Source organism: Petromyzon marinus, chromosome 38 (genome assembly GCF_048934315.1).
Source record: "Petromyzon marinus isolate PM22_M1 ecotype Great Lakes invasive population chromosome 38, UKy_Petmar_22M1.pri1.0, whole genome shotgun sequence".
In the NCBI taxonomy this organism is placed as follows: Eukaryota; Metazoa; Chordata; class Hyperoartia; order Petromyzontiformes; family Petromyzontidae; genus Petromyzon; species Petromyzon marinus.
Genome location: NC_133704.1, coordinates 11,594,512 through 11,609,824, shown reverse-complemented (window position 1 = coordinate 11,609,824; position 15,313 = coordinate 11,594,512). Strand labels below are relative to the sequence as shown.

Sequence of the window (15,313 nt, the reverse complement as noted above, 5' to 3'; positions counted from 1 at the left end):
TGTACAGTACACATGTTCGTCCCTTCTCTACCGTCACTGCTTGTTGAAGGCCTCCCAACGCTGTGTAGGTCACGAGGGCCTCCCAATGGAAAAAAAATGGAAATATCGTCTCGGCATTTTCCATTTTAAGCGCCCAACAATTAGGGGCTATAGGCAAGCGGCAAACGTCTCACGTGGGAGTTGAGCTGGGGGGGTGACCTCGAACTGGCGAATTTGGTTGTTTAGTTTCCCAATGCACAAGTGTAACCGTGTTATTTAACCGCGCTGTTAGGACTCGCGTGTAGGAGGTGCTGACCAAGCCTGTTCAACGTAACAGTACAAAGTGTCGGTACTTTGACCAAGGCTGCAATATGCTGTGTGTTTCTTTGCCAGATAAAAAAAAAACACACACATTTGGAGTGTCTGAACCCCCTGCCCAGAGGTTGATTAGTTTAACTCTGGGCCGGATCAGCCTAAGAGTTCTAAATCGCTTTTAGTCTAGTGCTAACCATTTTAAAAATAAATATTAAATCTGAGAATAGGTTTTTCCCCTTTTATCTGGCAACAAAACAGGTGTGAAGTTGTTAAAACACCAAACTGAAACCGTTTACAAGGAATCATGCCTTTTGGCGTTATCTGGTCTAACACCGTTTGAGACGAGGCTCAAAAGAAAGCTGTCTCTGGTGAAGACCAATCCGTTTCAGACAATGCCATATATTATCAGAGTTTTTTGTTTGCATTTTGATCACAAGTATTGTGGTTAATGCAGACATGATTCCTTGTAAAAGGTTTCAATTTGGTATTTTAACAACTGAACACCTAAATTTTGATTTAAAGCTTTCGTGACTGCAGGGATTCATATTCTTGGTTCTTTCGGTAAAGTCACGTCGAAGGGAAACAATAAAATAATAAAAATATAAAACAATAAAATTGTCACGACGTTTCGACTGCAACACAAGCAATCATCATCAGGTGTGAAAACCACAGCAAGAAAATTTGAAAAAAGTGGCGTTTATTTTAACGTTAGCACCTGTTTTGTTGCCAGATAAAAGGGGAAAACCCTATTATCATATTTTGATACTGGCAAAGGAGGTCCCATGATATATAAAGTATCTCGATCATTATTCAACCAAGTCGTTTGCCTCGCAGGGAGTGAGATTCTAAAGCTGAAAAGTGGGCAAAGTCTGCGAGTGGTTCTTTCCCCCTTCTGAAGTGTAACGTGTGTGCGATGATGCGTTCGTTCGTGATTCCGAATATGCCAACCCGAGAAAGAGGGAAACATCTCCCTGGGAAAAGGAGGCAGAATGAAGAAGCCTTAAGCATGGGTTACTCATATTCTCAAGTAGGTAACGGAGGTAAGTGGACCACGAGTTTTTTTGTAAATGTGTCGTTAAACCCGCCACCACCCGACACAGCCAATTAGTAAGGTTCGTTACGTAAACAAAGCATGCCGATTAGTTACTGGTACAGCACACCGGTGTGTTGGAGTAAACCCACGTTTACAATTCGAAGGCGAAGTTTCGCCGGGGTAACTACAACCAGCCTCATAAGGCGACAGCCATAATTCTAACCCACGCAAACAAAACAAACCTCTGTTATGGATAATGTTGGTCGCCAAAGGCCACTGACCTCCGTGTTAAACGGAGGGCAGTGGCCTCGGGTGGTTTGGGGCTCCGTTCGTTGAGAAGCGACAACGAAGATGGCATTGAGCAGGCGATGGGAGACCGAGGGGGAGATTGGAGCGTCGTGGCGTTGCGAGACATGAGGATAACGACGGGTGTGAGTCGAGAAGAGGTGGAGGAGAGCGAGAGAGAGGGAGAAAGCACGTGGAGGGAGAACATCCGAGCAGCCGCACCCAAACTTTCATGGAACGCGCGTCAGAGTCGCTGCGCAAGTCTGTGGATCTCTTTGTGAGGACGATGGATGTGGCTGCTAGAGGAGGTGTCGCAGGAGCGGGACTGTTGGCTCAGGAGAGAGGACAAGCGGCCTTGATGTGGCCCAGAAGAAGGCTGATGAGATGCGTAAAAAAAGTCCAGTTCTTGTATTTGTGTTGTTGTTGTTGTTGGATGGACAGATATGGGAAGGAGGCGTTTTGTCTCATTGATATTGTTTACTTTTAATTTTGTTTACTTGTATTGACCACAACGAGGCCAACCTTTTCACCAACTCTGCGTTGCGTGGCAAGGCTGAGCTGGACGATCACTGGGACCCTCTTTTGTTTGCACGTCGTATCGGCGGTTTCTTTTTGTTTTCACTCAAAAACACACAACATAGAGCACACGGCAAATAGCGAGACGCGCAGGGCTCACACCGCTTCCCGGAATGTGTGGGATGGGAGTCTCTGCGGATTAATAATTGTACAACCACTGGTCGTCCGACTCGCACGGCGCACGGGAGTTGATCTGGACGGGAGGCTCCTCGCTGCTGCTACTGCTGTTGCCACTGCTGCTTCTTCTTCTGATCGGTTCCTTTGGGAGCAGTGACTTGACTGGTGAGTCCCTCTGTGGAACCACACAGGGGTAAGAGTGGTGTGTGTTAGTGGTGTGTGTGTTAGTGGTGTGTGTGTTAGTGGTGTGTGTGTTAGTGGTGTGTGTGCTAGTGGTGTGTGTGTTAGCGGTGTGTGTGTGTGAGTGGGTGAGTGTTAGAGAGTGGGTGAGTGTTAGAGAGTGGGTGAGTGTTAGAGAGTGTGTGTGTTACAGTGAGGGAAAAAAGTATTTGATCCCCAGCTGATTTTGTACGTTTGCCCACTGACAAAGAAATGATCAGTCTATAATTTTAATGGTAGGTTTATTTGAACAGTGAGAGACAGAATAACAATAAGACAATCCAGAAAAACGCATGTCAAAAATGTTATAAATTGATTTGCATTTTAATGAGGGAAATAAGTATTTGACCCCCTCTCAATCAGAAAGATTTCTGGCTCCCAGGTGTCTTTTATACAGGTAACGAGCTGAGATTAGGAGTACACTCTTAAAGGGAGTGCTCCTAATCTCAGCTTGTTACCTATATAAATGACACCTGTCCACAGAAGCAATCAATCAGATTCCAAACTCTCCACCATGGCAACAACCAAAGAGCTCTCCAAGGATGTCAGGGACAAGATTGTAGACCTACACAAGGCTGGAATGGGCTACAAGACCATTGCCAAGCAGCTTGGTGAGAAGGTGGCAACAGTTGGTGCGATCATTTGCAAATGGAAGAAACACAAAAGAACTGTCAATCTCCCTCGGCCTGGGGCTCCATGCAAGATCTCACCTCGTGCAGTTGCAATGATCATGAGAACGGTGAGGAATCAGCCCAGAACTACACGGGAGGATCTTGTCAATGATCTCAAGGCAGCTGGGACCATAGTCACCAAGAAAACAATTGGTAACACACTACGCCGTGAAGGACTGAAATCCTGCAGCGCCCGCAAGGTCCCCCTGCTCAAAAAAGCACATATACATGCCCGTCTGAAGTTTGCCAATGAACATTTGAATGACTCAGAGGACAACTGAGTGAAAGTGTTGTGGTCAGATGAGACCAAAATGGAGCTCTTTGGCATAAACTCAACTCGCCGTGTTTGGAGGAGGAGGAATGCTGCCTATGACCCCAAGAACACCATCCCCACCGTCCCCACCGTCAAACATGGAGGTGGAAACATTATGCTTTGGGGGTGTTCTTCTGCTAAGGGGACAGGACAACTTCACCGCATCAAAGGGACGATGGACGGGGCCATGTACCGTCAAATCTTGGGTGAGAACCTCCTTCCCTCAGCCAGGGCATTGAAAATGGGTCGTCGATGGGTATTCCAGCATGACAATGACCCAAAACACACGGCCAAGGTAATAAAGGAGTGGCTCAAGAACAAACACATTAAGGTCCTGGAGTGGCCTAGCCAGTCTCCAGACCTTAATCCCAAAGAAAATCTGTGGAGGGAGCTGAAAGTTCGAGTTGCCAAACGTCAGCCTAGAAACCTTAATGACTTGGAAAAGATCTGCAAAACGGAGTGGGACAAAATCCCTCCTGAGATGTGTGCAAACCTGGTGGCCAACTACAAGAAACGTCTGACCTCTGTGATTGCCAACAAGGGTTTTGCCACCAAGTACTAAGTCATGTTTTGCAGAGGGGTCAAATACTTATTTCCCTCATTAAAATGCAAATCAATTTATAAGATTTTTGACATGCGTTTTTCTGGATTTTCTTGTTGTTATTCTGTCTCTCACTGTTCAAATAAACCTACCATTAAAATTATAGACTGATCATTTCTTTGTCAGTGGGCAAACGTACAAAATCAGCAGGGGATCAAATACTTTTTCCCCTCACTGTAGAGAGTGGGTGTTAGAGAGTATGTAAGTGTTGGTGTGAGTGGGTGAGTGTTAGAGAGTGTGTCAGTGTTGGTGTGAGTGGGTGAGTATTAGAGAGTGGGTGTTAGAGAGTGTGTGAGTGTTGGTGTGAGTGGGTGAGTATTAGAGAGTGGGTGTTAGAGAGTGTGTGAGTGTTGGTGTGAGTGGGTGAGTGTTAGAGAGTGTGTCAGTGTTGGTGTGAGTGGGTGAGTATTAGAGAGTGGGTGTTAGAGAGTGTGTGAGTGTTGGTGTGAGTGGGTGAGTGTTACAGAGTGTGTCAGTGTTGGTGTGAGTGGGTGAGTGTTAGAGAGTGAGTGTTAGAGAGTGTGTGAGTGTTAGAGAGTGTGTCAGTGTTGGTGTGAGTGGGTGAGTGTTAGAGAGTGGGTGTTAGAGAGTGTGTGAGTGTTGGTGTGAGTGGGTGAGTGTTAGAGAGTGTATGAGTGTTGGTGTGAGTGGGTGAGTATTAGAGAGTGGGTGTTAGAGAGTGTGTGAGTGTTGGTGTGAGTGGGTGAGTATTAGAGAGTGGGTGTTAGAGAGTGTGTGAGTGTTGGTGTGAGTGGGTGAGTGTTAGAGAGTGGGTGTTAGAGAGTGTGTGAGTGTTGGTGTGAGTGGGTGAGTGTTAGAGAGTGGGTGTTAGAGAGTGTGTGAGTGTTGGTGTGAGTGGGTGAGTGTTAGAGAGTGTGTCAGTGTTGGTGTGAGTGGGTGAGTATTAGAGAGTGGGTGTTAGAGAGTGTGTGAGTGTTGGTGTGAGTGGGTGAGTGTTACAGAGTGTGTTAGTGTTGGTGTGAGTGGGTGAGTGTTAGAGAGTGAGTGTTAGAGAGTGTGTGAGTGTTAGAGAGTGTGTCAGTGTTGGTGTGAGTGGGTGAGTGTTAGAGAGTGGGTGTTAGAGAGTGTGTGAGTGTTGGTGTGAGTGGGTGAGTGTTAGAGAGTGTGTGATTGTTGGTGTGAGTGGGTGAGTATTAGAGAGTGGGTGTTAGAGAGTGTGTGAGTGTTGGTGTGAGTGGGTGAGTATTAGAGAGAGGGTGTTAGAGAGTGTGTGAGTGTTGGTGTGAGTGGGTGAGTGTTAGAGAGTGGGTGTTAGAGAGTGTGTGAGTGTTGGTGTGAGTGGGTGAGTGTTAGAGAGTGTGTCAGTGTTGGTGTGAGTGGGTGAGTATTAGAGAATGGGTGAGTGTTGGTGTGATTGGGTGAGTGTTAGAGAGTGTGTGAGCGTTAGAGAGTGTGTGAGTGTTGGTGTGAGTGTTGGTGTGAGTGTTGGTGTGTGAGTGTTAGAGAGTGGGTGTTAGAGAGTGTGTGAGTGTTAGAGAGTGGGTGAGTGTTGGTGTGAGTGGGTGAGTGTTAGAGAATGTGTCAGTGTTGGTGTGAGTGGGTGAGTGTTAGAGAGTGGGTGAGTGTTGGTGTGAGTGGGTGAGTGTTAGAGAGTGTGTGAGCGTTAGAGAGTGTGTGAGTGTTGGTGTGAGTGGGTGAGTATTAGAGAGTGGGTGAGTGTTGGTGTGAGTGGGTGAGTATTAGAGAGTGGGTGTTAGAGAGTGTGTCAGTGTTGGTGTGAGTGGGTGAGTGTTAGAGAGTGTGTCAGTGTTGGTGTGAGTGGGTGAGTGTTAGAGAGTGGGTGTTAGAGAGTGTGTGAGTGTTGGTGTGAGTGGGTGAGTGTTAGAGAGTGTGTGAGTGTTGGTGTGAGTGGGTGAGTATTAGAGAGTGGGTGTTAGAGAGTGTGTGAGTGTTGGTGTGAGTGGGTGAGTGTTAGAGAGTGTGTCAGTGTTGGTGTGAGTGGGTGAGTATTAGAGAGTGGGTGAGTGTTAGAGAGTGTGTGAACGTTAGAGAGTGTGTGAGTGTTGGTGTGAGTGGTGGTGTGAGTGTTGGTGTGTGAGTGTTAGAGAGTGGGTGTTAGAGAGTGTGTGAGTGTTAGAGAGTGGGTGAGTGTTGGTGTGAGTGGGTGAGTGTTAGAGAGTGTGTCAGTGTTGGTGTGAGTGGGTGAGTGTTAGAGAGTGGGTGAGTGTTGGTGTGAGTGGGTGAGTATTAGAGAGTGGGTGAGTGTTGGTGTGAGTGGGAGAGTGTTAGAGAGTGTGTGAGCGTTAGAGAGTGTGTGAGTGTTGGTGTGAGTGGGTGAGTATTAGAGAGTGGGTGAGTGTTGGTGTGAGTGGGTGAGTCTTAGAGAGTGGGTGTTAGAGAGTGTGTGAGTGTTGGTGTGAGTGGGTGAGTGTTAGAGAGTGAGTGTTAGAGAGTGTGTGAGTGTTAGAGAGTGTGTCAGTGTTGGTGTGAGTGGGCGAGTGTTAGAGAGTGGGTGTTACAGAGTGTGTGAGTGTTGGTGTGAGTGGGTGAGTGTTAGAGAGTGTGTGAGTGTTGGTGTGAGTGGGTGAGTATTAGAGAGTGGGTGTTAGAGAGTGTGTGAGTGTTGGTGTGAGTGGGTGAGTATTAGAGAGTGGGTGTTAGAGAGTGTGTGAGTGTTGGTGTGAGTGGGTGAGTGTTAGAGAGTGGGTGTTAGAGAGTGTGTCAGTGTTGGTGTGAGTGGGTGAGTATTAGAGAGTGGGTGTTAGAGAGTGTGTGAGTGTTGGTGTGAGTGGGTGAGTATTAGAGAGTGGGTGTTAGAGAGTGTGTGAGTGTTGGTGTGAGTGGGTGAGTGTTAGAGAGTGGGTGTTAGAGAGTGTGTCAGTGTTGGTGTGAGTGGGTGAGTATTAGAGAGTACGTGAGTGTTGGTGTGATTGGGTGAGTGTTAGAGAGTGTGTGAGCGTTAGAGAGTGTGTGAGTGTTGGTGTGAGTGTTGGTGTGAGTGTTTGTGTGTGAGTGTTAGAGAGTGGGTGTTAGAGAGTGTGTGAGTGTTAGAGAGTGGGTGAGTGTTGGTGTGAGTGGGTGAGTGTTAGAGAGTGTGTCAGTGTTGGTGTGAGTGGGTGAGTATTAGAGAGTGGGTGAGTATTAGAGAGTGGGTGTTAGAGAGTGTGTGATTGTTGGTGTGAGTGGGTGAGTGTTAGAGAGTGTGTCAGTGTTGGTGTGAGTGGGTGAGTGTTAGAGAGTGTGTGAGCGTTAGAGAGTGTGTGAGTGTTGGTGTGAGTGTTGGTGTGAGTGTTGGTCTGTGAGTGTTAGAGAGTGTGTGAGTGTTGTTGTGAGTGGGTGAGTGTTAGTGTGATTGGGTGTTAGAGAGTGAGTGTTGGTGTGAGTGGGTGAGTGTTAGAGAGTGGGTGAGTGTTGGTGTGAGTGGGTGAGTGTTAGAGAGTGGGTGAGTGTTGGTGTGAGTGGGTGAGTGTTAGAGAGTGGGTGTTAGAGAGTGTATGAGAGTTGGTGTGATTGGGTGAGTGTTAGAGAGTGTGTGAGCGTTAGAGAGTGTGTGAGTGTTGGTGTGAGTGGGTGAGTGTTAGAGAGTGTGTCAGTGTTGGTGTGAGTGGGTGAGTGTTAGAGAGTGTGTCAGTGTTGGTGTGAGTGGGTGAATGTTGGTGTGAGTGGGTGAGTGTTAGTGTGATTGGATGAGTGTTAGAGAGTGTGTGAGTGTTGGTGTGAGTGGGTGAGTGTTAGAGAGTGTGTGAGTGTTGGTATTAGAGAGTGAGTGTTAGAGAGTGTGTCAGTGTTGGTGTGAGTGTTGGTGTGAGTGGGTGAGTTGTGTGAGAGTGTTGGGGGTTGATGTGAGTTGGTGAGTGGGTGAGTGTTAGAGAGTGCGTCGTCAGTGTTGGTGTGAGTGTTAGAGAGTGTGTGAGTGTTGGTGTGAGTTGGTGAGTAGGTGAGTGTGTGATTGTTGGTGTGGCTGTGTGGGGGTGTTCGTGGCACAGTGGTGAGCGCGCTGCGTTACGGTGTGTAGAGAAACATCGCCACTGGGGAGACAAAGGCGGCCGGGAGTGGTGCTGGCCACTCACCCCCATCGTGTGCCGTTCCAGCCTTCATAGGCGCTACTCGCGAACGGGACCTGCCCCAACAGTGTGTTCAGGCTACACGGGGGATCTTTGTCTGTGTGTGAGGCTGTGTTTGTTTAGGTCAAGGACAAAATTTCACCATCCCGACTGAGTCAAAATGAAACGAATCAATTCCTGGCAACTCCGCTGGCAGCGGGATACAAGCACAACAACAAAATAACTCAATGCCATCGTCAATAATACAATTATATTGTTATAATTAAATCATATACTTAGAATTGTAGTTATATACTTTTTGGGTCTTTCCGTAAAGTCACGTAGATAGAAAAATTATAAAATATGAAATAATAAAATATAAAATAATATTGTATTATTTTATAAAATATCATTTTATTATTTTTCTTCTATCTACGTGGCTTTACCGAAAGACCCGAAGAGCATGAATTCCTGCAGTCACGAAAGCTTTAAGTCAAGATTGTAGCTATAAGTTTATCACTTTCAGGCAATAGCCCTTCTGCATAGCAGTGCAAATAACTGAGTGTTTCTTTTGAAGGCAGTGTGTATTGAGGAATGTGTTGAGCTATTATTTTTAAACACACACAGCCGTTTGCGTGCGTAGCAGGTAGCGGACTCTCAATTATACATTTACGTAAAAAAATTAATTAGTTAAAAAAAAAATTCGTCTCGTTTGAATCTCTTGCCGCGTGCAGAACTTCACGGGAGCCCTCCTCCCTTTGGGTCCGAGCCACTGAGTGAGGGCCCAGGAATGAGTCACTCCGCTCGCTCTCTCTCGCCGAGAAGATAACCAACACGGTCGCCGGCAATGCCATGTGCCGGCAACGTTTTGAAAACAACTTTGAGTGCGAATGTTGTCGATGCGCACGTTATTGGTTACTCGATCAACCTTACACATGGGTAACTGTTCACGTGCCAATTTAATACTGGTCATCTAGAAAACGTTTAAACATCTTAATTCTTCTCAGGGCCCGATGGTGCATAGTTGCAGTCTTCCAAATCTTTATTTCCTCTCATCTCTCAGACGTGCGATGAAGATGGCCCATTGCCCGAAACGTCACCTATTATAATTATTTTCCTTTTTTAAGGCCACAGTGTAAATTGACGATTCGTCATTCGTCATGGAATAATAGCAGCAGATTAATATTTTTTTGTTATTTGTTATCCACTCAATTGTTTGTACCGAAGCAGAGTGGCTCTGGTACCATTCATTCCTCCTTCATAAAGGCGTGAAGACAGCAGCAGCGGCGGCAGTGGAGTATTTGCGATGCGGTCAATGATTCTGAGTGGATTGTAAATGTTTAAGATTTGCTCTCCAACACACCGGTGTAGTGCTGTACGAGTAACGAATTGGCCACGTTCTGTTTACGTGACAAACCCTGTTACTAATTGGCTGTGTCGGGTGGTGGCGGGTTTAACGACACATTTGTATTTACACGATCTAACCCCAAAGAAAACCTATATTATGAATATTGTTCGCGAAAGCCTCCTACTACGTTTAACGCGTGGGCTTTCGCGACCAATATTATTCATAATAAAGGGTTTTGGGTTAGATCGCGTAAGTATAAATGTGTCGTAACCCTCCACCACCCGACACAGCCAATTACTAAGGGATGTGTCACATAAAACAAAACGCCAATTAGTGACGACTTCAGCCCACCGGTGTTAAACTGAGCGGAGCTCTCTCGCCACACGGCCGCCGCTACCACCTTGGTGTACAGCACAACGCTCACCCCCCCCCTCCACTTATCTTCCCCTCCTTCGCACTGCGGTGTGCACGGTCAAGAGGGAGGCATGGCCAGGCGACCAGAGATCCTCCTCCTCCTCCTCGTCCTCGCCGCGGCAGCCGCGTCACCCTCGCTCGGCCAAACCATCTCCTGTCCGCCCGGGTGCACGTGCAGCCGCTCCAAGCACCTGGTGAGCTGCCACGGCGAGGCCCTCACCTCGCTGCCGGCCACGCTGCCGGACAACACCGACATGCTGGTGGTCAGGGGCTCGCTGCTCACGGGGGCGCTGACCTTTCCCTGCTGGTCGCACCCCCTCGACTACCTGGAGATCGCCGGCAACCGGGCGGCCCTGCGGCTGGCCCGCGACTCGTTCGGTAACCTGCCCCAAGTCGCCGTGCTTCTCTTCTCCGGCAACCGGGTGGCGGGCGGCCTGCCGGCCGGACTGCTCGCGCCCCTCAAACGACTCCGCTGGGCGGACCTGTCCAACAACAGCCTGGCGGAGCTGCCCGGCTCACTGTTCGCGGGCGCCTCCGCGCTCGGCTACCTGGACCTCTCCAACAACGCCGTCGCCTCCCTGCCGCCGGGGATTTTTGAAGATCTCGGCAACCTCGACACGCTCCTCCTCTCCGGCAACAACCTCGCCGCGCTGCCCGGCACGGTATTCGGCTCGCTGCGCCGGCTGGAAACGCTGGACCTGTCGTACAATCGTCTCGGGTCCGTCAGCGGCGTGCACTTTGCCGCCTTGAGCGCCCTCAAGGACCTCCGTCTCAACGGCAACTTCATCCGGGCGATCGACGTTGCCGTGTTCCGGCCGCTGGCGAGCCTCGAGAGCCTGTCGCTGGCATTCAACGCGATCCCATCGGTGCCAAGCCAGGCGTTCGACGGACTGAGGAACCTCACTCGGCTGGACCTGGCTCACAACAACCTGAGCGCCGTGGCCCAGGGCCTGCTCTGCGGCATGAAGGACCTCGAGTGGCTTTACCTGGCGCACAACTCCATCCAGGAAATCACGGCCGACATATTCGTGGAGAACACGAAGCTCAAAGGTCAACATCGATGCGCGCGTGCACGAAGGTCACGGCACGTTCTGCGGTGTTCGTACTGCCCCTTGAAAAGATAACATTAAAAAAGAAAGGAAACCCTTTTGGTGGGGGGGGGGGTGGGGGTAGGGGAGGGTAGGGGAGGGGGCTCTCTGGAGCTCCGTCTAGTGGAGGCTTCTTCCACCAGCAGTGGTCTGAGCAATGCATTGCAGGGCTGAACCTCTACCCTTGACTACTACTGCAGCATTATTAGCTTTACAAGACAGCTTGGGGGTGGGGGGGGCTGTGCACACAAAGACAAAGATCCCCCGTATGGCCTTAAAATAATGTTGGGGCCAGTGCTATTAGCGAGCACGGAACGCCACACGAGGGGGTGGGTGGCCAGCACCACGCCCGGTCGCCTTTGTCTTCCCCCAGTGGCGATGTTTTCACACCGCACTAGGTACTCATTTGCGGCTGAGTCGACCTAGGGGAGGCCCAGGACCGGTTCAGATAATCGTCACCGGTGTTGGCCGTGAGCGGGAATCGAACTCGGGCCGCCGGGTTCCTAACGCAGCGTTGCGCTAACCACTACACCACCGCTCCCCCACACACGCGCACACAAAGATCCCCCATGTAGCCTCAACGGACTGTAGGGGCAAGTGCTGTTAGCGAGCACCTATAAAGGCCGGAACGCCACACGAGGGGGTGGGTGGCCAATACCACGTCCGACCGCCTTTGTATCCCCAGTGGCGATGTTTACACACCGCACCAGGTACTCATTTGAGGCCGAATCGACCTAGGGGAGGCCCAGGACCGGTTCAAATAATCGTCACCGGTGTCGGTCGTGAGCGGGAATCGAACTCGGGTCACCAGGTTCGTAGCGCAGCGTAGCGCTAACCACTACACCCACCGCTCCCCCCCACACAAGCCAAAGGACACACACACGCGCGCACGTATCACACGCAGGCCACCACCATTCACGCCGAGGCGACTCCCCCGTGTCTGGGCTCTTTCAGGCGTGCGCTTGGAGGGAAACGCCCTGCAGAGATTGCCCGAGCAGATGCTGCAGGGTCTCGCCTCCCTGGAGGAGCTCTACCTGAACGGCAACCGCCTCTCGGAGCTCCCCGACGGACTCCTGGCCGTGGACAAGTTGGGCGTTAAGGTGCCCGTCTTCCTCGACTTGTCCCACAACGAGCTGAGCGCTGTGCCCCAGGGGATCGCGCGATTACTCGCCCAGCGGATGTTCATCCTCATCCTGCACGACAATCCGCTGTGCAGCGCGCCGGCGCAGGGCCCGGGCGAGAGCCACGTGAGGAAGGCCTGCAAGCTCGGCACGCGAGGCGGCACGGCGAGACCGTGAAGGTTGTGGTTGGAGGTGGCCCGGTGGGTTCAGAGGGTCGGTGCGCCGAGATGGCACCACGGGAGACCCCTCTGGGTTCGGGTCTAGGCAGCTTGGCGTGTCATTAATAGCGGGGGGGGGTGGGGTTTCAAGGGTGGTGAGTTAAAAACGGTCACATCTTGGTCACCCTAATGAATACAAACTCTTTGGTTCTATTCGGTAAAGTCACGTATGTAAAAATAAAAAAAAACGAAAATCACGACGTTTCGGCCACAACACAAGCGGCCTTCATCAGGTGATGAAGGCAACATCACCTGATGAAGGCCGCTTGTGTTGTGGCCGAAACGTCGTGATTTTTGTTTTGATTTTTACCTACGTGACTTTACCGAAAAGAACCAAAGAGTATGGATCCTTGCAGTCACGAAAGCTTCAAATCTAGAACTAATGAATACAACACGCACACGCTGTGATGTCACGGGACTGCCGTGTTAATACGTTGAACGAAAGTTTTAAAATAATAAAATGTATTTCCTTCTCGTAACACTGGTGCCGAGAGTGAGAGAGGACCCGCGGCTCGAAACGTTCGGTGAAAATGTGAAAGGTACAAACGGCGCGGCAGTATTTTGGCATTCGCTCCAGCAACGCGGCCGCGGCCGAGGCCGAGATGTTGGCGTTTCGCGAACCTCCCGGCGAGCCCGGGTCGGCCACGTGCGGTGCGCGAAAGACGTTCGGCACTTGCCTCGTGTGTCGTCTCACAGTACACGGGCCTCGTCGGACGACGCCTCTCGCACGTGGCACGTCGGCGTTAATGGTTGCGCGTTGCGTCCTCTCGTGGCTGCCGTGAAGATGACAGCCCGGAGTGGGGGGGTGGGGGGGAGGTGGTGAACTCGCACGACTCTACTCCCCCCACTGTGTGTGACGTGTAAGGGGCCGTCCATAAATGACGTCACGCACCTGGGAGGGGGGGGGGGAGTCAGACATTTGTCACGATGTATGACGAGGGGGGGAGGGGGTTTGAGAAATGTGACGTCACGTCTAAATGCGCAACTTTAAATGAATATAGACAATACGTTCTACTTAATAAAATATACTTTTTAATAAACATCAGAGTGCAGCGCCACATTAAATACGCACTACAATGACCATAGTTTAAAGCGATTTGAAGCATGTTTTATTTTTTTGTAGGGGGTGGGGGGGAGGCAGAGCTTTGTGACGTCATATTTGAGGGGGGGTCTGACTTTTTGTGACGCCGTGTGACGAAGGTGGAGGGGGGGGGGGTCAAAAATCGTCCAAAAATCGCGTGACGTCATTTATGGACGGTCCCTAAGGCCATCGCCCGAAACGTCGAAATGTTTATGTTAAGGCCACAGTGCTTTGGACGAAATGTGTGGAGTTGCTTTAGTTCAACTCTTGTCGGTTCAGGCCGCCGGCTCTTCCCGATGGACCTATCAAAATAAACGCCTTGCACCAACACCGCACTGGCCAATGGGGTGCGGTGTGTACCCCGGCTGAACGAAGTATTGGTCGCAGTTTGCTGAACTTTCATTGGCACCGTACGTGGCCGGCCGCGCTCATCGGAGGTGCAAAATGTTCCAGGGGGAATCTTAACAGCACGGTAGAGCACGGAGAGGGCCCTCTCGTCCCGCGCGAGGAAACACTTTGAAGACGGGAGAACGCAAGTGGTGGTGGTGAAGGCCCACCATGGCATCCCTTGTAGAGCTGTTTTCATCATCCGGCCGTAGTTCGACACACAAGCTGCGGTGGTTCTCACCCCCAGGGCGGGAGGGGGGGTGCGAGACAGGCAGATGATTTTTTTTAGAAGGGGCCGTCCATGAATGACGTCACGCACCTGGGGGGGTCAGACATTTGTGACGATGCGTGACGAGGGAAGGGGGGGGTTTGAGAAATGTGACGTCACGTCTAAATGCGCAACTTTAAATGAATATAGACAACACGCTCTACTTAGACTTTTTAATAAATGTTTTCTCCTACATCAGAGTGCAGCGCCACATTAAATACACACTACAATGACAATAGTTTAAAGCGATTTGAAGCATGTGTACATTTTTTTTTGGGGGGGGGGCAGAGCTTTGTGACGTCATATTTGAGAGGGGGTCTGACTTTTTGTGACGCCGTGACGAGAGTGGGGGGGGGGGGGGTAAAAAATCGCGTGACGTCATTTACGGACGGCCCCTAATTAATCGAAAACAACTTGAGCACGGGCACGTAAGTTAAAACGGACTTTGTGTCATCAACCCCCCCCTGTGTAATTATTAACATGCTAAAACGTTTTTGCGATTGAGAATCAAAGGGGTGCAAAGGCTGCAGTAAAAATTAAGAACCGCTGGTCTCGAGTGTTGTTACGTACACAAGTGTCGTTACGTACACAAGTGCCGTTACGTACACAAGTGCCGTTACGTACACAAGTGCCGTTACGTACACAAGTGCCGTTACGTACACAAGTGTTGTTACGTACACAAGTGTTGTTACGTACACAAGTGTCGTTACGTACACAAGTGCTGTTACGTACACAAGTGTCGTTACGTACACAATTGCTGTTACGTACACATGTGCTGTTACGTACACAAGTGTCGTTACGTACACAAGTGCCGTTACGTACACAAGTGTCGTTACGTACACAAGTGTTGTTACGTACACAAGTGCCGTTACGTACACAAGTGTCGTTACGTACACAAGTGTCGTTACGTACACAAGTGTCGTTACGTACACAAGTGTCGTTACGTACACAAGTGCCGTTACGTACACAAGTGTCGTTACGTACACAAGTGCCGTTACGTACACAAGTGTCGTTACGTACACAAGTGTCGTTACGTACACAAGTGCCGTTACGTACACAAGTGTCGTTACGTACACAAGTGCTGTTACGTACACAAGTGCCGTTACGTACACAAGTGTTGTTACTTACACAAGTGTCGTTACGTACACAAGTGCTGTTACGTACACAAGTGCTGTTACGTACACAAAAATGCACGGCATCCTTCCCAAGAGGTTAAATCTCTCTCGTTGCACGAGCGAATCGGACCAATGTTTCCACGTCCTCGACAACGTTTTT

The 15,313-nt window shown here is 50.0% G+C and overlaps 1 protein-coding gene across 1 annotated transcript; it reads left to right on the top strand.

Moving 5' to 3' along the window:
• Window positions 1-1,839: 1,839 nt before the first annotated feature.
• On the top strand, window positions 1,840-12,781 carry LOC116950296 (uncharacterized). Its single transcript, XM_032968007.2, has 3 exons — window positions 1,840-2,470; window positions 9,939-10,925; window positions 11,918-12,781. The coding sequence occupies exons 2-3, from the start codon at window positions 9,947-9,949 to the stop codon at window positions 12,259-12,261; spliced, it is 1,323 nt and encodes a 440-aa protein (XP_032823898.1). The 5' UTR covers window positions 1,840-2,470; window positions 9,939-9,946; the 3' UTR covers window positions 12,262-12,781.
• The last annotated feature ends 2,532 nt before the right edge of the window (window positions 12,782-15,313 follow it).